The sequence below is a fragment of the Rhinolophus sinicus genome, linkage group LG11, assembly GCF_036562045.2.
Source record: "Rhinolophus sinicus isolate RSC01 linkage group LG11, ASM3656204v1, whole genome shotgun sequence".
NCBI lineage: Eukaryota > Metazoa > Chordata > Mammalia > Chiroptera > Rhinolophidae > Rhinolophus > Rhinolophus sinicus.
Genome location: NC_133760.1, coordinates 48,587,472 through 48,610,644, shown reverse-complemented (window position 1 = coordinate 48,610,644; position 23,173 = coordinate 48,587,472). Strand labels below are relative to the sequence as shown.

Genomic DNA, 23,173 nt, shown 5'->3' with positions numbered 1-23,173 from the left:
TGTGAGCATTAATTTGTATAATGAAATATCACCCACTGCAGCGTTCATCAGCCATGCCCTACTGTAAACCGCACATTGTTAGCTACCTAGAAGCTGTAGTTAATTTCACTAATGGATATTTCCCTACTTAGTGTTTGGTAGGAAATTTATACTGTAACATTACCTGTTAAACTTTGAAGGAAATTTAAACTCAATCAATTATTTCCAACAAAAGTTTGGGATGTCGTTAAGGCAGGAAGAGCAAGGAAGGGAGACTTTGGAGGAATAAAGTGGGCTTGTGCTTCATCACAGAAATACATAAATGATGGAACTTTAACTCAACACAAAAAGAGAAAAAAAAAAAACCATCTCCTTTTGGGCAACTGGATCTTTTTGTCCCCTTTTTCCATAATTACTCAGGTGGTTTACCCCACTGAGGAGCACATCACACGCTCTCGTTTTGGGAAAGGAGACGGCAGAGCTCCCACTTTAACCAACCCTGTTTGCAGATATATCCTGTGCTTTTGTGACTGAAGACAACCTGGTCACCTTCCCTGGGGAGGACACACAGGAGCATCAGAGGTAAGGGGTGTGCACAGCAGCACCCGGGCGAGGGTCTTCCCCTCCCCCACACTTGTTCACCCTGAGGTGCCCAGGCGGCCCTCTGACGAGTTTATTATGTCACGATGCTGCCCGGCAGGGCGCCACCACATGGCACATCTCCCTGCCTCGCCAGCTTCCTGACCTCACTGTGCTGGTGGGGAAACTGAGGCCCTCGGGGTGAAGGAGGCCTGGCCGCAGGCCCGTGGGAGTGGGGGAAGAAGGAGGCAGGTGCACAGTACTTCCCTTCGAAATCGCTGGGAGGCTGCGTCAACACACCTTGTGGGCACAAGTCACTTCCTTTCCTCCTGCTGGGTACTGTGTGGACACACACTGTCAAAGAAATGCTGCATTAATTCCCTAAAACAAGCCAACAATTCACCCAGAAAAGAAAAAACATCAATACAGCGCCGTGGTTAAAAGAACGGGATTCCGAATGAGGCAGAGATGGACGAGGACCCGTCACAAGGCCGGGCGGCTTCCGCAGGTGACACCCAGGCTCAGAGCCTCAGGCCCCTCCCCTGCGACTGGGCTGGCTGGCACGTGGTCACTGAGGTGCTGCGGGGACACTGGAACGACTCCCTCATGCATGGTACCCGCCCACGTCAGCGCACAGCTACCGTCACTGGTGTCACTGCTGTCATGGTACCTCATGGGCTGGAAGTCAGGAAGCAAGATAGCTCCCAAGAGCCCCCGCTTCCCCCCGCTGTGCACAAAGCCCTTGGGGGTGCAGGAGAGAAGTCCTCTCGCTTCCACAGTCTCTTTGGTCCTATCAGGACAGACACCTGGCACCTGGTGACAGGAATGCAGGTGAGAGCCGGGGAGGGCACCCCTTGTGTCTCACTCGGCCAGCACCCAGGGTGTATCATGAAGGCATGCACCCAGAAGTGGGCAGTGCTGAGCACGCCCCTCGGACCACCCCAAGACCCGTGGAAAACCACCGTCGGCCGGCGGCTGTGTGCAAACCCATTCCCTGAAGGGGTCCCCAAGTCCCGCAGTACTTCCCAACCCGTTCAGTGAGCCCCTGGCCTTGTCTGAGAGGAGACCTTCTGAGACCTCCCTTCAGTGAGTCCCTGAGCTCCCACGTCTCCACGTCTTCACGTGCGAGGCTGCTCTTCCCGTGTCTCCCCAACAGCCATTCCCGAGAAAACCGCTGCCTCCTGGGAAGCCTAACACACAGGTGGGAAGCTGAAGAAACCCAGCTGTGGTCCCGCGGCCAAGGCATGGCTGCTGCACCCATCTGGGGCTGAGGTGGGAACGCGCACCCCCAGCCTTTCAGCCCTGGCCTCCTCCCTGAGGCTGTGGTCTGAGTGGCACGCTCAGCGGAGCTGATGGCTTCCCATGGTCGGTGGGTTTGTGCAGGGCACTGAAGGCCTGGGTAGGACAACACGCGGAATGGGGACCTCTCTCTGCCTGCCTGTGCTGGGGCTGGGACTCAGTCTCAGACGGGGACTTACGCCGTCAGCCCTCTTGCTTCTGAGGCCTGTGGACTCAGGCTGGGACCGGGCGGCCATTGCTGTCCGGGGTCCCCGGCTCGTCAGTACAGACCGTGGGCTCCTCCGCCTCACAATCCCATGAGCCCATTCTTCGTCCTGTTTCTATGGAGACCCTTTCTGGGCAGCACTGACCGAATCCCAGACACTGTGCCCAAAAAGACACACTGCCCATGCCCAGGGGCTGGGTCCTAGTCAGCCCAGGAGAGCGTTTCAGCCTCCCCGGGTGGGCAGCTGGAGCCTGTGTGGGCAGCCTCTGGGATCCGAGGGTCGCTGGGGCCTCCCCTCAGCGCCACATGGAGGTGGCTGGGGTTCAGGGGACACGCAAATGCCCTGGCTCCCCTCAGGCTCCTGCCAGCCGCAGGTGTTCAGGACGACGGGCTGGTGCAGGAGCCACACGTCCTGGCACACGTGCTGGGAGGGGGGCAGCGACGGCAGTCACGAGTGCAGGAGAGGACGGTGCTTTCATCGGCCCGTCCATGTTCCTGGGGCCAAGGCGGCTCATACAGACGGACGGGGACGGAAAAGCAAAGGACGTGCAACCAATTAAAATACGCTGGTTACACATGAAGTTTCTACTGCGCTCGTGTGGGTGCGTCATAGAAAAGCTTCAAAAGATGGCATTTGGGCAAATATGTGTTCTATTTCATAGACTGCTGTCCTCTGGCCATTCACTTGGAAACACAGAAACACGAGGAGGAAGGCAGGGGCACGTCACCACCAGTACCCGTGTAGCTCATGTATTACCAACCCACTTGATTTTGATTTTGAATCACTCATGGAACCGATGCACGCTGACATCGTCATGATGGATGTTTATGTTGCCGACTTATAACATACACCACGTCCTGTCCTATGCACGCGCTCATGAGCAAGCACTGCCTGGCTCCTGTCCTCTGGTAAAAAGCACATTGATCTCTATCTGCTTCCATCCTGCCTTTTAAACAGTGGGAAAGCTGCTTCCAAGGGGGGTAACATTTCCATGGCTTCTTTCCTTCCCCCTTATTCTGGGAAGTTTCCAGAATGTCTCTGTCTGTGGCCCTGTCTTGCTTCTCTTAGTGTCTCCAAGGACTGTTGGTCACACATTTCAGAAGTTTTGTGAAGTGGAAAAAGCAGAAGTTTGGAATAAAACTGTCTTTCTCCAGCTTTAAACCTCAGAAAGCAGAACGCGTCTGCTCCCACCAGGTCCACAGGAAGCCAGCAGCTTCTGTCCTGATTTATCCAGAGTGTTCTGTGGAGCGTCTTCTTGCACCCATGGGCCAGCTGATGGTGGTCAATGCCCGCAGGTCGGCAGGGCTCCTGACTGGGGAGCACTGCACCTTTCTTTCCTGACCAGGTCCCTGGTAGGCCAAGGCCACCGGGGTGAGCCACCCGCAGCTGGCAAGCCTGGCCTGGGGGCCTTTGTCTGCGTCTGAGGAGAGGACAGTAGCACACACCCGTGGACAGCTCAGTGTTGGCTGTCATGGACACTGTGTCCCACGTCCTGGTGTCTGTGGGTCCCCACAGCCACCACCACACCCCAAGGAGACCCAACCTTGGCATGAGCTGAGAAAGCCAGATGTCTCAGCTGCCTCAGCCTGAGCCTAGTCACTGGGAAGACCTCACTGAGAAGGGGACATTGGGGTCACACTCCAACGATGAGAAAGCAGCCAATATACCTGCCTGGCAGAGAACAAAGACCCGGGGACAGAGACTCAGGGACCTCTCACTGAGCTGCCAGGGAGGGGACTTCCACCTGCACCCAGGAACCTAGCACCCGCGCCTGACAGCCACACTGTGGCTTCTGACGGGTTTGTGAGTTCAGGCTGCCTTTCCAAAATGGTCGCTAGGGAGGCCACCTTCCCCACTGCACTTGTCCCCTCAGTGCCACCTGGCACAGTGCCAGGATGACAAGAGGGCGTCTCGCTTAGTCTCACATCGGTTCTGTCATTCAACCTTTCAGATAAATGCATCGTGCCGCTACTATGTGTAAGGTGTTCTTGTCAGGCCAGGGTTCTAGAAACCACAGCCATTAAAAAGATGGACAGTATCACCACCCTCACATTCTACGTGGTGGGAGACAACCCATAAGGAAATGAACAGTGAACTGCCCAAGGTCGTTTCAGAAAGCGTGCAGTTTGTGACGGAAGAGAAGCAGGGGTGTGAGGGGCAGTCAGCCATAGTCTCTCTGAAGAGCCCATGTGGGAGCTGAGCCCCAGTGACTACCTGGGAGAAGAGAGTCCAGGAGGAGGGAACACGCTCTTGGCACGTGGTGGGGGTGGGGGTGGGGGGCAGAAAGGAGCCAGGGGGTTGGAGGATGCAGAGCCGTGGAGGGGTCAGATGCCATGGCACCTGGCTCCCCGTTAGGGAGCGTCCGCCTTGGCTGTGCGAGGACCCAGGAAGGACAAATGCGCCAGGATGGGGCAGGGCCGTGGCCACGCTCAGCTGCATGCAGGCAGTGAATAAAGCCAGCCGGCAGCCGTGGCCCAGTGCCACCTGTCCTGGGCTCTTCTTGAGTCAGGGAGATTTGTGGGTTGCGGGGGAGGCTCCAGGTGAGGGCCCCTGGTCCTTAACCGCAGGCTGCACACAGGCCCAGTGCACTAAATATCCTGCACAACCCTGAGCTTTATTGATTCCGTGGGAAATAGACCACAATTATTTTTGAAAATAGATGGCATATTTGTCTAGCCTCTGAAGCAGCTCATACTCCAGTAGATAAAGTGTCAGGAGAAAAATCAAAGAAAATGGAGGTGTCCATATCTCAGATGGATTTTTCTTTTCTATTGGCAATGTGCAAACAACTAGCAGGAAAGCTACAGAGAACCGTGACGGGGAACAGGCAGGGAACCAGGAGAGGTGCGCGTTGTGAGGAGCAGGGCGATGCAAGCACAGAGGTACCACGCACGGTGGTCCAGCAGCCACTGCCCCTTGTTGCTTCAAAGCACACCAAGCTTTGTTTTGAGGAGGCCCAGTGGAGGGCCCCCACCATCCACGCCCTGCATTCCCTCTGTCCAGTCCCCTGCACAGGCCTGGCGCCCTGGCTGGGCAGAAGCCAGCCTGCTGGACGCCAGGGGAGCGGCTACGTCCCTTTTATACACAAGAGACTTTGCACTGGGCTCCCATCGTTCGGCTCCCGAGAGATTCCTGGTCAGTACCGGGTGTGGGAGGCGCCACCTCAGTACCGCAGAAGGAAGCCATCGGCCCAGTGTCCTGGGGCGTTGGGTCACCGCAGGCCTAGCCCACAGGAGGCCTGCATGTCATATGGCAGGAGCCTGGATATCAGGGTCAGTTCAGAGCCACACAGCAGTGTACAGATGGGCCCAGGGAAATGTGACAGTGTTAGTGACGAACGAGGCATGACCTGGCACAGGGTCAGCGGTCGGCCCCGCCTCTGAGCCGCGCAACACGCGCCACCTCTCACCTGTGTGTATCCTCAGGTGGACCTTCAGGTGATGCGACGTCCGGAAGGTCTTCCCGCAGTACGGGCAGTCCTTCAGCGCCGAGCCCAGGCTCCTGTCACGCAGCAGTGCGGGTTGCTGGACGCCAACGGACCGCCCTGCCTCCTCGCCGACGTCTGCAGGAGAAGACACGTTCACACATCACTTCAGCACATGTCACAAGTTGTTCACACCAAAACTGCTAACACCACACAAAGTTAAACATGTCAATACTACACCTGTCTATTTCATTCTCTAAATCTGACAGAATGCTGACAATTCATGTATTTTCTTGTTATTCTCTTAAATTATTTCATCTTTCCTATCATCATTTTAAGCAGCATATGGTACCTTTATATTGAACTGAATTAAACAAGAAAAGAAACAGCTGTGTCAGCAGCTGGTTTGATTTCTTCTTTTGCTTAGCTCCTATTAAATATCTTTTTTCCAAAAGTTTAAAAATGTTGGTGTTTGTTGAATCCGATTAATTTATAATATGGACTAGCTGGAGAGTTTTCCATACGATCGAAATCACGTTTGCATTGAATCAAGCAACCAATGGAGGGAAAACGTCTCTGTTGAGTCCCAAAGACACGCAGACATACAGCTATTTTGGGACAGGAAAGAAAATTATCCAGAACTGATCACTTCTTCCTTGTAGAGTCTCGAATCCATTGCTGGCTGGTGTGATCTCATGAAAGAGAGGAGAAAAGTATGGAAATGTGGTTCCACAATTAGCCTGTGATAAACACGTAGTGACATCTTCAAAGTCATGTGCAGAAACTCAGCTGCAAACGCCCATAAACTTGGAGCACGGCAGTTAAATCTGTGCGGTGACTTGAGAACTCTGTCTTAAAGTATCGATACAAATTTGCTTCCTGCTGTTATTGGTTGGGTAACCCAAAGCATTAGAAAATGGAGTAAAATTTACATGCTGCTGCCTTCTGCAGAGAAATGGTGGGATGTAACAGTAAATAAAACTGTGAAAACATCTAGTATCTGGAAGATACGTTATTGCAACACCCGAGGCCTCACAGGCACTGCCAGCCAGGCAGTGTCGGGGTGCAGGGCGGGACCTGGAGGCTGTGTCTCGGAGGAGGGGACACACAAAGCTGCAGGCTGGCCGCCTGGCACAGACCCCAAGCCCCCAAGGCTGGTGGGGCCCTCGCCCGCCCACCATGGCTTCCAGCCCCTCTCTGGGCCTCACAGTAGGTCCACAGTGAGAACAGTGGGCCCTGAGGGACAACGTGTAGAGATCTGTACCTGCCAAGCAACAGAAAATGCAAAGTGCTTTTATTCTGCCACCTTCATTCTGGTGTTCTCCGCTGACAGCCAAAGGGACAGGCTCCCGGCCACGAGCAGGACGAAAGCACACATACTCACTTCCCATCTGGAGGTTCGCTCCCGCATCCAGGAGACAATGTGGCCTAGAGCGTCCTCTCTGTGTCTGGACTGACGATTCGCCACAGTATCATCAACCTGGGCAAGTTCTGAGTGCTCACCTGAATCCCATCGTCCGCTCTTCTGGCCGCCCTTGGAAAAGCTGTTCAAGGGCGTTCTTCCCCTGGTGATTGTGCCCAGATAGGAGGGCAGAGTTCACCCACATCTTGAACTGTCCCTGCCGGGCGCTGGGTTTATGGTCATGCACATGGAGGTGCCAAGGGCACCAGCGACAGCCACTGATGAGGGCAAAGAGGCCCAGGAGGGTATGCAATCTCCCAGCAGACATGTGCCCCAGGTGCAGTCACAGCAGGGCACTCCAACCCCACAGGCTGAGGCCACTAGGGGCTGCCCTGAGGAGCCAGTGTGCCAAGCACCCAGGAGAACGATGGCCAGATGGCAATCCCACATCACCTGCACGCTGGGTTTAAGTGGCTGCAATGCCACCTCCCACCTTTGCCCTCCCCCACCCACCCCCTCCCCTACCTGCTGTACTTCAGCTTCCCTTGGGTGGGGTCATGAGGTCAAACAACAGTGGGCCCAGGAGCCCCTGCAGCAGAGCTAGGACCCTGCTTCAGGAGGGGACACGACAGCTGCCAGTCGGAACCGGCCGCAGAACCAAGTGCCCGGATGCTGGCTTCAGGTAGGGGCAGGTGTGGGCTTGTGACGCTCTGTTCCTGCAGGGCTTCGGGCTCTGTGGTCAGCCCGCAGGCACCTTCCGCCAGACCTTCGTCCAAGGGGGCCCACTTGTGACGGCGGCAGATGGGCTGTCGGACGGCACGGAACAGTATGTGTGGAGGACGTATTCCTACAGCAGCTTTTGGTGGCCCAGGACACGTCGCAGATCAAGAGAGACGGCCGAAGCCCCTTTGGAAGCTCTCACAGGGGCTGAGCGTGAGCTGCGCCTCACTGTATGTCACTAAGTGATGGCACATATCTGTTTCCCTTTGATCTTTCCATCTTGGGTATGTGTGGCCCAATAAAAAGAATACATTTATAAGATAAACAGCTTTCTTTGCAGATTTAAGAGTCTAATTTTCACTTTACATAGAAATGATTTTTCTGCGTGTGTGTGTTTTTGGGTTTTTTTTTTCTGTTTTTTCTTTTGGAGGGTCAGAAGGCCTATGGCGTTTACTCGTAGACTAAATCCAACTAGAAAAACAAACTGAGCGACGATGAACGGGAAGTGTGGGTGGTCCCAGGGAGTGTCCGGAGAGGCTGCAAGCCAAGTGCAGTGACGGCTGAGGACGCCGAGGCTGAGCCCACGCCTGCGCCTGAGTGGCTCCCACCCCGGAACGCAGGAGGCTCGCTCAGAGGGAAAGACGCCGCTGCCCGATTCCTCGTCCAGCCTGAGCAGAAGCGCTGACAGCTGTTTTGTGCCAGGCACGCCCGGATGGAGGCCCGAGGCATGGCCGGCCAGCCAGTGGGCCAGTTACTGCTCCTGGTCACAGATAGACCAGCCCTTCCCTGGCCCCTCCAGGAAGGCAGCGGTGGAAAGGAAGCAGCATTTAAAAAATTACATCTGTGATGCTTTGTCAGGCCGTCTGTGGGCTGGTTTGAGCGCCTTAAAAAACTCTTTTCCTATAACCTGCCATCTCCCGTCTCCCTCTAAGCGTGTTGGGTGGACCGAAGGTGGACATGGGGACACAGGTCAGCCTCAGACCTGGCGTCCGCTGCTCTTGCTCATCTGAGATAGAAGGAATGGTCCTGTCAGCTCCTGGAGACGGGAGTGTCCCTGGGACACCTGGCTGCAGGCTGGCAGGCCACGTCCTTAGCTACCAGCCTCAGCCATATGCTCAGGGCCTCCCGATAGGGCCATGGCGGGCAACACTCCGGAGACCCGTTTCTTTCCTTGAGCCCACTACACAACATGGGACCTGTTCTTCAGAAATGGATGTCCTGGATGGGGACAGTGATAAACATTCCAGAGGGACACAGGCCATTTGTGGCACCCTTCCAGAGTTCCAGCTTAGAACGACTGAACTGAAATAGGTTCCCAAAACCCTGCCAGCTCTCTCCGGTCCGTAGGAGCTGGGAGTGGCTTCCTGAAAAAGGGATGGACCCAGCCATTCCAAATTGTATTATCAAGAGTATGTTATGTGGGGGTGACAGGACACTAGACAACTGGGCTTCCTAATTTTGTCACCTCAGGGTCAGAAAGCCACCTCCCACATTTCCATCTGCTTGTTAGAATCCCCTGCATATATAGCAAGGTGACAGTGAGGTACGTCACCTCCCCCAGCGCTCAGAGGGAGGGCAGGTGGAGGGAGGTCTCACTGCTGTGGGTGGGGGGAGGGGCCAAGGGATTAAAGTTGCCACGGGCCATGTGAACCCCTCATCACACACTGGCCGTCCTGGGCAGACAACGAAGCCCACGCTTAGAACGACAAACAACTTGAAAAGTCAAAGCCCAGACACTTATTCGACACGATTAGCCACTGTCTGAAGCGCCCCAAGGCTGGCTCCTTGCTCTGCACAAACACGGCACTTCATTACACACTTAACTGTACTCTGACCATGTTTCCCCGAAAATGAGATCTACCCCCAAAATAAGCCCCCATTAACATCTCAGCCCGACAGACGCATTTAGTACGTTTGTTGTACATGAAAAAATAAGACATCACCTGAACATGTGCCCTAATGCATCTTTTGGAGCAAAAATTAATATAAGACCCCATCTTATTTTCAGGGAGACACGGTACATATGCTTGAAACTTAAAAACACGGTTTATGAAATAATTCTGTATTTTAAGGACAGATTTCCCCCCAAGTTATCTCTAAACACTGAGCTTCCTTGGTACGTATTTAAAATAGGCCTGTTTGCCAGGAGGCAGTGGAGTCTTTTCCTGCTGGGTCCCTAATGCCAGTCTGTCCTTAGGCAAATCCCTTCACCCCACCGTGGGCCCGGGTTCCGTCTGACCCAGAGGACTGGCCCTCCTGGACCCTCCGCTCCGACTTCTTGGAAGCCTCTGGTGCTAGACATGCTCCATACCCACCACAGGCTGTCTTCACCCACTGCCTCTTGCCTGTCTTGCATTCACCCACCTAATCTCATCCTAAGCCAAATAAGAAACTGGGATGGGTCTTAGAGGGCGGGATGAAATGACTATGAAAGGGAAGCCCCTACATTTGCCAACTTCCTTTGCACTAAGTTGAGACCAAGTGACTAGCCGGTGGCTGGAGGCAACAGTGAAGAAAGGCTGTGCACCGCTGCCTCCCTCTCTTCTCCGGCCCTGGCAACCTTCCAACACAAGGGTTGAGTGTCAGAGTCACAAACTGCAGGTTGCCTGGGTCGCTCACTGTGGGGGCAGAGCCCCAGAAAGTAGTTTCCAGGCTCTCGGCCTCACATAGAAAGGTGCTGGCTCAGGTAGTAAATGGCCATCAACTGTGATTGGATGGCCATCAGCTGTGGCTAGTTGGCCGTCAGCTGTAACCAGTGAGCCATTGGCCACTAATATAACTGCTGTGGCTACACTAGCAGGAAAAATGGGGGCTAACAAGAAGATGGTGGTTGAGATAGCAAGAGCGGATTGCAGAGAGTCGGATGCCACCAGTGAGAATATAGTGATATGACTCCCCTACCTATGGCTCTGTGGGTGTTCCTTTTTGGCCTCACCATGTCCTGCGTTCTCTTGTGGGCAGCGGGAGCAGAGACCCCGCCTGGCACCCTGCACGATACTCACTCATCAGATGGACGGCAGCTGACCCACACCAGGCTTGGCATGAATGAGAAAAAAATCTTGGTTAAGCTATGGAAATTTGGAGAGTTATCATTGTGGGAGGGGCTCAGGAACTGACACAGAAGAACAAACCTCCTGGTGAGGTCTTCTGCTGTGGTGATACCCAAATGCCCAAGTCTTCCTACTAATTCACAGATTGAGACGGAGAACAAGAGCCAGAGAGAGAGGCCAAAAAGGGAAAGCAAAAGAGAGATTTCTTTTTAAATCGTGCATGCATTCTCAGTTCTGACTTCATCCTGTCAGACAGCCTGACTTTTCACATGTCCAAGAGTACAGTTTGAAAAGTTTTCCATTTAAAAAATTATAATGATGATGTTAATGATGACGGTGATGATGGTGGTGATGACGGTGATGATGACGGTGATGATGGTGATGATGGTGATGATGGTGTTGGTGATGATGGTGATGATGATGGTGGTGAGGTGATGGTGGTGATGATGGTGATGATTACGGTGATGGTGGTGATGGTGGTGATGGTGATGGTGATGGTGATGATTATGGTGATGATTATGGTGATGATGGTGATGGTGGTGATGGTGGTGATGGTGATGAAGATGATGATGGTGATGATGGTGATGGTGATGGTGGTGATGGTGGTGTTGGTGGTGATGATGATGGTGGTGATGGTGATAATGGTGATGGTGGTGATGGTGGTGATGGTGGTGATGGTGATGGTGGTGATGGTGGTGATGGTGGTGATGATGATGGTGGTGATGGTGGTGATGGTGGTGATGGTGGTGATGGTGATGGTGGTGATGGTGGTGATGGTGGTGATGTTGATGGTGATGAAGATGATGATGGTGATGATGGTGATGGTGATGGTGATGATTATGGTGATGATGGTGATGGTGGTGATGATGATGATGAGTCCATGCAGTGAATGGAGAGTTCTCCCAACAACCTCACCTGGGTAAGGTAGCTTTTTGTATACCTGAGTATTTACTACATTATGACATAAAATGCCATGATATTTTAATTTCTATGGAATTTCTAGGCTAACAGAATATAAATTTTCTCAGATGAGTTATGTAGTTAATTCTGAAGATCTGCCTTGTGCAAAGAACTCCTCAAAAGCACAGCTCTCAATTCATTAAAAAAAAAAAAATGTTTGTGGAGCCTAGCGGGTGAACAGAACACCGAAAAATCACATCTTTCCTATTTCTCTGCCTGCATATACCAGCACTTTAAGATCTTTTCAGAGGAGGGAAAATAACTAACACTTTGGAGAACGTCCAAAAAAATGTATAGTTCCTCTTAAAAGCTTAACATTTTCCCTAATTTTGAAAACTTTAAAATTAACAGACTTGAATAAAACAATGATTACTGTAGTAGAGAGTCCTGGTTAAGAGTTCCCTTTATTTTTAAAAATGATCTTAAATTAATGGTACGCATAAAAATTATAACATTACTATAAACAATTCTACTTAACTCTTGGAAGACCCACGACTTGGTCAGTATTAATTTGAAGTTTCTGTTGTTTATCAAAGTTCTCTGCTTTATGATGGCCATATATAGTCATGTTAAACAGTTAAGCATTAATATGGATTGGCAAAAGCATTTGTTTAAATAGAGAGCTATTCTGGAAAACGATGTCCACTTAGGACAAGGCAACAGCCAGCTTCCCTTTGGGTCTCAGGCCTGGGGACTGAGCTGGGGTCACAGGACGGCCCCGAGCTAATGAGCAGGTCTCTGTGCGTCCAGGTGAAGAGGTGGAGAGCGGGGGTGCTCTGCTTGCTCCTGTTGTTTTTTCACTTTCAACTCAAACTCAAAACTGTGCATTTTTGCTTTTAGCAAGATAGGATTTCTGGAATTGGGGAAATAGGTCATAAAAAGGCTAAAATTTGGGGAGAAAAATAAGATACTAGGATCTCAAATAGCTTCTCTAAAGCAACGTTTTGATGAGTTAAGTGAAAATGAATCAGAAACACATGGATTAAATTTCCCTTAAAATACACAAGGGCTTCAAAATCAAGCGCTGAGGGCCAAATGTGTTTCTGGTTTGACCAGGCCCAGAGCCCTTCTTAATTGTCAGGGGAGCGTGTGGAACCCCCTGCTGCTGACGGGGCCACCCATGGGGACTCTGTTCTCTGGCATTGTGTGAAGTGCTGTTGACAGCATCTTCTGTAATCTCTGACTTGCCAGCTCTCCCGAAGCCCTCAGGGCCGGCTGTGGGCAGGCGCTTCTAGTCCCCAGCTTGGGGACTGTGACCCTGGATGCAGAAGGCAGGATTGGGGACTCACAGATGGACCTGCGACAATACATGTGGTGTGATGGGTCTCCTTGGGCTCGACACACCCGTCTGTCTTCTGGCCTGGTCGGGGGGGGTGGGCTGCAATCCATCGCAGGGACTGTCAGGGTAACCAGTGCAGAAGAGGACAGCCCACGAAGCAGGCTGGGCAAGGACACGCAGGCGGGAAAATGAGTCTGGAAAGGGCCGGCCCAGGGAGCTGCCGTCTCCTGGGAGAGGCCTGCTTATGTGCAGGGGAAGGCTCCACCACGCTTAAGAATAACCCCCTACTCTTTCTCAGGGCCTTCAAACCCCTACGTGCCACACTCCTGCGCAGACCTCACCCAGTGTCCTCACGCCCTCCTCTTTCTGTGCTCCTCGAGCCCTTCCAGCTGGTCCTCTGCACATGTGGACTCCAAAGGCACGTGCACAGACGGAGAGGAGTCTCTGACCACCCTTTCAGAAGGCGGCCCCTCGCCTCCCAGGCCCTTTCTCTGCTGTGGCCCTGTAGCACCTGTTATCCTCTGCGGACTCTGACTGACCCATGTGCTTAGCTGCTCCCCACGTGTCCCCCCCAGAACACGAGCTCCACGCAAACAGGATCACTGACTGCTGTTTGCAGTTTTATCTCCTGCATGTGGCAGACACTCAGCTCAGAGTAGTGCTCGAGACATACTTTAAAAACCAATGTACACACTTTTTCAATAAATAAAAGAATCGGAGAAGGTAAGCAAACTGGAACTCAGAGGCTGAGATCAGCTCCTGACTGCGAGAGGAAAGCTGCTTGAGTGGCCTGGGAGGCACTGGCCCCAGGCACCAGCAAAACACCAGAAATGCCCCCAAAAAGCTCAGCACCTTCAGGGGTACAGTGAGGTACCAGCAAGGTGGGCAGGCAGTCAGGGGAGGCTTCCTAGAGGAGACGGGCTCGTGGTGTCTCCAGTGCTCTCTTCTCCAAGGTGGAAGAACCACAAACACACAAGCATGACCAGCAAGGACCCAGGTGGGCTTTGTAGAAGACGGGGTGTGTTGTCGACGCATCTTCCCCTATTTCATTTACCCACTTCCTGGCCAGAAGGGACAATCTCACAGTCCTGAGAGGCAGCCCCGCACGCACGGAGACGTGGATCAGCCCTCAAGCACAGTAACCCACACCCCAATCACTCTTGTAATTATTGCAAAACATTTCTTATGCCTTCCTTTTTTCATAATTTAAGTAAAGAAGTCCTTTCTTTAAAAGAAAACTATAGAAGCCTCTACTTTTCAGTACAGCATAAATTCCCAAAAGATTTCTACATAATTTACTTTCTTAAAAAAAAAACAAAAAAACTATAGCTTTTAAGATCCTCTTAAAATAATTTACAGCCCCCTCACTTACAGGTGGGGTGGGGTGGGGTGGGGTGGGGAGGAGATCTCTGACTGCCGGTAAGTTTCATGCAATTCTTCCTTCTTGACACTGAGACAAGATGGACCAAGCTTTTCTAAAATTCACTTGGTCAGTCGCCATAACCTGTGGGGCTGGGTTTCCTCCCAGGAACTCGTACATTGAAAGGAGAGGGGTGGTTTGGAGATGACGCCTCCCCAGGAGAGATGTTTTGCCATATTCTTTTGTAAACAAAGAAGACGTCTTAAGCACCTTGCAGTAGCTTTCATTTAATGGTTGGCAGAAGGCAAGGCCCTGAACAACGCTGGCCTGTGTCTTTCTCTTTAACCAGCTGAGTGATCCAAGCTTTTAATATAGCCGTTCCAATTATTGTAAAAGTCATCTAGTACCTTATAACCACAAATATTGACAGTTTATTGCACAACACATCCCTGACATTTGAAGGTCATACCATACATAATACATACTCTTTTATAAAAGTGTCTGGAACAAAGAGATACATGATAAGCAATTACCTCTCAGGCTGTGTGTATGTACAGTCCGGGCTGACTCGGGGTTACATGGAAGGCATACACACTGGTTTAAATAATCTATCACGGCAGCATGCAGGCTTTCATGAGGGGTAATTATGAAATGGCTCATGGACACGCCGCAGGCAAACTGGCTGCCCGGGTGTGGGGTCTGGGCAACTGTCCTCCTCAGATGTCGGGTCACAATGCCACTTCGCCAAGGAGAGCCCTTCCTCACTTCAGTCAGACTTCCCCCATAACAGAGTCACACTGCTCTTGTTTTTCAGATTGGTCTCAAGGGCATGTTGAAAATCCACCAGGCCCCAGCCTGCTAAGGGCTGCTGCCCATCGCTCTGGCCACACAGTCACACTGCCCGTCCCCAGGGCTGTGGCGTCCACAGCAACCTGCAGTACAGGGGGACACGGCTGCCAGGCACAGGGAGGGTGCTGCTAACAGCTCTCCTTGCACCAAGGCCGCGCCGGAACTCTAAAGGCTGCCCTGTCTGGTCCTGCTTGTGCTTCCAGGCTCACGTCGGACAGGAAGCTTTAAGGCACAGGTTATGTGGACACAGCCCAAAGGCTCAGGTCCACACTCAGCTCCTCCAGCTTGGGGGGGGCGCAACCCTGGGCAAACGGCATGACCCCTCTGAAGTCCAGTTTCCTTATCTGCAAAGCGGATTCATTTAGCACGGTGCCTGGTGTGGAATATGCTCCAATTAAAAGCAGCTTTTACAAGGGCCATTGCCAAAGGGATGCGTTCTGTGCAAGGACGGCATGGCAGGGACAGAGACCTGTGGCGTTAATACCCGCCCACCCCTCAACCCCAGCTGTGGAACGAGACACATGCATGAGGCCGGAACGAGGGCCGTTCCTTTCCTGAAACACCCGGCTTGGAGCCGTCTCTCCAAAGCTGACGACCAGGCAGTTCTCCCAAGTTAACAGTGAAAGACAATTTCAGACTGCAATTGGGCTTTGCACAGATGACAATGTTTAATCACAGACGAGGCTGCAGGTCATTAGAATCTACACCAAACTCCCTTCCAAACAATACGAACGGCTGCTGTTTAAAAAAAAAACGGACATATATGCATGTATAAACGCAGAAATATATACAGATACAGAACAGTATTAATATAAACAATCGGCAAACCCTCAAGATAAACAAGCACCCTCCAAGACTGATTTTATTTCCAGAATGAACGTCTAAAATTTAAGACATGGGACCAAAATGATTTCTATAAAGATGACGTGTTTATTACCGTTAAATCCCAGGAATGAGGGCTTCCTTACAAAGAACACATTTTTGCATCTGAAAGGCATGCATATGAGAATGTGTGTGTTTCTTTAAGAAGCTATTCTGTTTTAGAGGGGAGCGGGTAAGACAGGGCACCACGTGACCAGGAGGTTGCTATGGTAAATATGCATTTTTTATTGAAGAGTAAACAGTGGCAGAAAACAAGTGTCAATTGCCAGCTCCCAAGTTACTGCCATTTTTGAGCTGCACTGACTTATCTGGCCCTTTTAATTTGAGAACCTTTATCCGATGAACACTATCATTGGATCAAGATTTGAATTGTGCTTAGTGAATGCTGACCCCTTCCATACCTTGTATATAATAAATACTTGAGCTGACATACATTAGCCAAAAGAATTACATCTGTGTCTCCAGCTCTGCCCATCACAGCACATACATAGATCTTTTGGAGATTTGCTGCATGTCAGGTGGACCTCCTAAGGACAGAACCTTTGGCCGTGGTGGCTCAGGACACAGAGTGAGGGAGCCAAGGGGACAGCCCAGGTGACTCCACTGTCCATTGTCTTGGTACCTGCAGGGAAAACAAACTCAGAGCTGAGGCCCTGGGGAATGGCCCTGCCCTGTGGCCCAGTGTGTCTGACCGGGCAAGGCAGCTGCCCCAGGCCGCTGGCGGGGGGGGGGGGGCACTTTAGCCAATAGGACTGTAATACTAGCAAGGTCTGCACTGTCGAGATTGGCACGAGCCAGAGTTTGTTCTGAGAGTCTGCAACAGGCAACTCTGTTTTCCTCTGACACCCACCCGAGTGACCCCCGCCTGCCACAAATCAGGCTCCCATTCACACCCTGAGTGGACGCCAACACGCTTCTCTGACCAGGTGAAGAGGCTGCAGTCTTGCCTTCTGGCCTGTAACTTGCGGAGGACAACGCTGTGACTCTGAACCCCCACATCTGAACCCCAACCCCACACCTGGCACAGAGCGGGCATCCCCCCGCCACTCACCCGTCGTGTGCACGAAGGAACGATGTGTGAGTACATGTGCGGCCCTGGCTCTGGCCGGACTGGCTTCCTGGGTAGCAGCTTCGAGCAGGAAGGTCAAGTCTGCTCAAGATTCCTTTCATCACAGATAAAAGTATCAAATGTTGGCAAATTTCACAAAGGCAACTTTCCAGGCTCTGGGAATCCCACAGCCTAGTCCACAAGAATGTGGGGCAGGGACAAGTTGGGAGCTAGCCAGCAGAGCATGTCCTCCCAGTATCCCAGTAGCCCCCCCACCCCCAAGGGCAGCCCTACTGGTGGGGGAGGGGCAGAGGGTGGGGCCAAAGTGTCTGCGAAGTCCCCCACCCCCCACCCCCACCCCTCACTCCCCGCGCATGTGCAGAGTCTGCCTCGCTTGAAAGAACCGGCTCAGGCAGTAGAACACCTCAAAACACGAGATTTGTTTGACACCAAGATCTGCGTTTGAGCCCAAACTGGGTTCCTGAGCAAACCACTAAAACTCCATGACCTTTAGTGTCCTTGTTTATAAAACTGGATAATAACTGCATAATACTATTTGTCACAAAGGAGTGTGAGTATGTCACGAGCCAGTGGGTGCGTAAGGCCTTAACACACCTTATCCTGCAGAGGTACCACGGCCCTCAGGGAAAGTCACTGGCTTTGAGGCAACCAGCTCTGGGTCCCACCCCAACCCTGCCATTTCAGAGCCCTGTGTTTGTGACCGCTCCGTCGCCGTGCCGGCCTCCAAACACTGCCCGTAAAGTGAGAACAGTGGCCCTAACGCAATCCCTTGTAAAAACCAAATGAGACAACGTGAGGAAAGGGCGTCCGGTACTTTCCCAACTGTCGTCCCCCTCACCCAGCTGGGTGGGTCCAAAATACTCACAACACAGATAAGCAGAAAAACCCTCAGAATAAATCACCATAGGACGCCTTCAAAGGGGAACATCCCAGGGCAGTGCACAGGGCCGCCCTGGGAAGGTCGCGTCCAATGTGCAAAGCGACAGCAGCCTCCTGTGGTGCGAGGTCCCTCTCAACCGTCCCCCCCACCCCCACGAGAATCTCTAAGTTATAGCTTCTTGGGCACCTGTCCTCAAGGCTCTCCTTGGACGCATTGGAGTTACTGCGAACATCCCTTCGAGGTAAGAAGGTGGGGGGCGGGGAGGAGGACCCGGGGCACAGGGAGGGGGCCGCACACAAGCTCTGGGCAACTCAGGCCTCACCAGTCGGGGCTCCGTCCACCCTCGAGATGGCCAGTGTTGAAGGGTAGTGGACAGGCTGCCTCTACACACGTCTACAGAGCACCCACCGCCCAGACATAAAGGGCACCAGGTTCCTCAGCCCTGCACCCGGGAGACCTTCTGAGCAGCCCATGCCCTGTGCGGGGAAAGCATCCCAGGTCACAGCTGCCCTGCGGGCACGGCGCAGTCATGGGGGGCTGTGTTGTGATGTGACCGGCCTCGACAATGCTTAAGGGGTCATGGAGGCACTGCCCCCGCCTGGCCAGCTCGGGGCCTGTCCAGGGCGTTCCCAGGACATCCCGAGGCCCCCGGTGGGAACTCTAAGCCCCAAACCCAGGCCTGGGACCCGCCTCCTCCTTCCTGATTGGTTAATCCCACTCATTCTTGAGGTTTCAGTCACGGTCCCGCTTCCTTGGGAGACAGTCTCTGACTCCTGAATGAAGCTCCCCTTGGTCACCCCAGAAACCCCCCCGTACCGATCAGTGTGTGCTCAGTGTGTGTGACTCCTGCTGATCTGCTGTCTCTCTTACCAGGGTGTTTGAAGGCTGGGGTGGGGTCTGTTGTCTCACTCTTGAGCCCCGAAAACCTCCTGGCACAGAGCAGGTGCTCAGTAAGACTTGGGGACCGACCAACTCAATGCATGAATGAATGAACGAATGAATGAATGAATGAATGAATGAATGGTGGCAGGGAGGCTGAACAGACATTCCATGACACGGTGATCAACGGGGGCCGCCTTTTCCTTTTAGTCCCTCACTGGCCTCCACTGACCTGCCCCCGTGACACTGAGTGCAGGTGACCTCTCACCCAGGGGAAGGGGGGGCACAGGGAGTCTGGTCAGTGTGGCCTCAGGCTCTGCTCCCTGGCCCTCAACTGCCCCCGCCCCAGGGCCCTTCCCTGTCTGCACCTTCCAGGGCCCCACACCCCACAGAGCCCCAGATCTGTGGTTCTCAGGAACCCGCCCCAGAGGCGGGGCTGGGGGCAGGTAGGCGTGGCCTGGGCAGACAGACCCTGTGTGCATGGGGGCTGGGCAGTGCTGGAACCTCTGTGCATGCCATTGGATGCCCCTTTCCCCACCTGGAGCCCTGCCTTTCACCTCTGTCCCCGCCAGCTCACCGCTGGAGGGGGCACCACTGCTTGGGCTCGCGTCCCCAGCACACCTTTGGTCTGTCTGATTCACCGCGGCATCCCCAGCCTCCAGCAAGGAGCCGGCACATAGTAGGCACTTGATATTTTTTGAATACATAACAACGATATGACAAGATGACCCCACTTCGCTCAGTTGGACACAGGTGACTTTTTCTTCACCTCCTCCGTCCCTGTGGGAGCCGTCCACACGGATGTGCATGGCACTGAAGCCCCCACCACACACACAGCCCTGCAATGCTCATGTCCGCCCATAACTGAGAGGGACAGCTGGATGTCCTGCCCTGTATCCTCTGCGTCTCCTGGGAGGGAATGGCACAGGAACAGGCTTCCTCATCTGTGTGTTAAAGCACAGTTAGAATCCGTCCATTTCTGGGGTTTGGGGCCTGAAAACGGACATCCACCCGGTGGTGTGATCATGAGCTAAACCAGAGACGGGGTGTGTGCTGGCTAGCGCTCTACTCCCCTAACACCTGCAAGGACCCCACCCCGTAAGCGCTCCGGCCCTCCCCTCTGGCCCCATCGCCTGCAAAGGCAGGTGACAGAGCCAGCTGCTACCCTGTGCTTAGTACCACGGGTCCAAAACCACAGAGAGGCTGCCAGCCATCCCTGGCCAAGAGCCCGCAGAAGCCTCTGGAAAGAAGCAGGTAGAGTGGGCGGCATGCTGGTGGAAGGGTCCTAGTCTGATATTTGTGGACACCACACCTCAAGGGACTTGGACCAGTGAGGCGGACGGGACACACGTGCTCATGCCTTAGGTCCTGGCCCAAGTCCTGCAGGCCTGAGCTGTGTCTGCTGTAACATGGGGGTGGCACCCTAATAGATGCCCCTCGCGGTCATCGCGCAGGGTTTGCAGTTGCTGCATTTGCTTTAACATTTACAAACTTGGGGCCTTTCGGGTACTATTTCCAGAGCTTCTCCTAAGTAGCTGAGCTCACAGCATGGGCAGGGGCCTGTGTCCCAGAGCCGTGGCTGATGGGCCGGGCAGTGGGTGCTTCGGTCCCTGGCCATCCCTCGTCCTCGTCACCTGGCCGCCCCCAGCCTGCAGGCAGGGCTGTACTCCGACCAGCTCAGCTGAGACGATCCCGAACACACTTCCCACCTCCAAGATGGCCCCAGTCACCTCAGTTGAGCAGACGAGGCAGAAGTCTCCAGACTCCTTCTCACAGTTATTACGGGTCTGTTATGTCAAAACCAGCGATGACGGGCGTCAGGTGCTCCAAGGAAGGGGGAGACCAACGTACTTTCAACGACAGCAAATACCCTTTGCTTCTTTGCTATGACATCAAACTGCATCCAGAAATGCTGGAACACGTGATCACAACCCTAGTCAAATTTCAAAGAGGCCTGAGCAGGACAGGCAGTGATCAGAGACACAGACAGCAAGTGGGAGCCACGCCATTCAAGGCCCTGTCCCAGGACCGGGCAGCTGGGCCAAGCAAAGGGACAGTGGCATGTTCTCCGCTGCTGTGCAGACCTGCGGGGCTCTCACTGAGCACACCTGACCCTCACACGTCTCCTCCAGCGTGGGGGGCCCCACCTTCTCCTTGCTGCCTCTTCCAGTGTCCTGTCCAGCACATCCCGTCCCCTGAACCTTTTCTGGAAATTTCTGCACAACGGCATGCTGCTCTGGGCTGCTCACTAATTCTTCTCGTGTGTTTTGCTTCCAGCCTGTTTGCCAAGACTGCCCATGGGTTTGCCTGTCTCGTGATCACCCGCAGAGCTGAGGAAGGGCTGGCCCACTGAGTCACTCGGTAAACACACGACGGTTGGCCTTTCCACTGGGAAAGACACTTGTTATCTCCCCAGGGCCTCCTTCAAGGAGAAAAGCTGACCTGACCAAGTGCCTGGAAGCACCGCACACTTTCTGGCCTCATTTCCTGCTCGGGTCGTGTCCCTGGATTCGCTTGGATGTGACTTCAGTCACCCAGCCAACCAATTTGAACAGAGTGCTGCTCTGTACTGGGCAGTGTTATGGAAACAGGTGCCGGGGACACAGAGTGGCCGGCTGGCCCACGGGTGGCTGTGGTCGGAGGACTCGGGGACCTCCCGGCTGATGTCTGCAGCGTGCAGCGAGGTGTCCAGCTCTCCCCTAGTCCTCCTTCTTCTGTGGGAAATTAGATCGCAGCAAGCGGGGGAGCTGCTTTTCCCCTCTGCCTTTGCCCCTGGACCCTCTGGGGACAAATCTCTGGCCTGTGCAGCTTTCTCACCTGGATCCCTTTCTGAAGGTTCTTCCTTGCCTTCTGGGGCTTCGTTCAAGGAGAGGGCGGGAAGCCATGGTGCATCTGCTCCCATCTCACCCCCCATGATTGGCGGCGGTGGGGCTGAGCCCAGAGGGCTCCCCCTGCCCCTGTGTGTGCCCACAGGACACTTGCGGCATCCTACTTTGTGCGGGCACATGAGGCACTTCCACTGAGGAGGACCAGGGGCTGGGAGCTTTACCCTGAGGGAGCTAACATGTCTGTGGGCTGGCACGATAAGCTCACAGAGCACAGCAGTGGTGACGCTAGCCAACTATGGACCAACTGGTGCTCAAATAAATGCTAGAAGACTGTGACCACCGTGATAGCAGCTAACATTCGTGAGGCCAGAGGCATTTACCCCATCGTACGGATGAGAAAACCGAGGCTTACAGAGTTTGCATACTGAGTCTCGGCCCCCACAACTGAGGGCAAAGCCGGTGGGAGTTCAGGTCTCCTGGCCCCTGATACGGGGCTCTGGGAACTACCCAGGACTGACGTTAACAGCAGGCTTCCTGAGAAACGGAGATGCAGGGAGGCAAAGGGCTGTGCCCACGGGAGCCGAGTGGGGAGCTCTGTGAATGCAGCGAGGGAGCTCGGTGGGGCGGCAGTGGTGCTGTCTGAAATCCAGTGCAAGGAGCCTTCTTGAGGCAGGAGGACAAGCTCTCGGGAGGAGGACGTGCTGGGAGCAGCACAGCCCTGCCCAGCGGGAGCCTGGGCTCCGTCTACGGGGCTTCTATTTGGTCCAACACAGTCAGCATTTTTCCTGTTCATTCGGAGTCTGCTGACCACCACCCCCCACCAGGACCCAGAGTCTGTGGTTGCTGACACTGCCATCTAGACTTGTGCCCGGGAACAAGTCAGAAGGCAGCGTGCACAGCCACCTAGCATCCTGCCATGTCGCTGGGACTAAGGGGCGGAGGCTGTGACAAGAGACTCTTTTCTGAGGGTGGGGGTGAACTGAACCCCCCCCCCCCAAACCACCTAGTCTGACGCTGACAAACCATCTCAATGGGGAAAGGACAGGGCCTGGGCTCCCCTCCTCAGGGAAATCCCTTTGGAAAGACATGCCACTTGGAAGGCAAAGCCAGTCCTTTCAGGGGTCAAGGACTGGTACCTGTGTCACCGTGCCCTGCTGGCTGGGTGTGGTGCCCCCGTGGGAATCAGTCAGCCAGCCAGCAGGCCGCACAGGGCACCCAGACAGGCCGCCTGTGGAAAGGATGCCAGGAACGTGTTCGCTCCCCCCTGCTCGCCGGCTGCTCTAATGTCACCATAGCAGGAGCCTTGTTCCTTCCACCCGCTTCCCAAACCCTAACCCTCCACGCCCTGCTGCTAAGACACTCGGGGCTACGTTTCTAGAGTCCCACTTTTGGGGTAAACCCCACACCAACTGGACACTCCAGTCTGCGCTGCAGACTCCGGTGGACACTTCCTGTGTCTGTCCCCGGGTCACTCCTGAGGCCTCCGCGTGCCCTTGCTCCCTCTCGTCAACGTGGACTGGAGTCTTGT

The 23,173-nt window shown here is 53.8% G+C and overlaps 1 protein-coding gene across 1 annotated transcript in view; it reads right to left on the bottom strand.

The window, feature by feature from the left end:
* The window catches only part of ZNF536 (zinc finger protein 536), a 382,760-nt gene that overhangs the window by 134,749 nt on the left and 224,838 nt on the right, over window positions 1–23,173 (bottom strand). Inside the window, 1 exon segment of the mRNA XM_074314979.1 lies at window positions 5,473–5,625. Within this exon segment, the coding sequence (XP_074171080.1) occupies window positions 5,473–5,625 (153 nt within the window).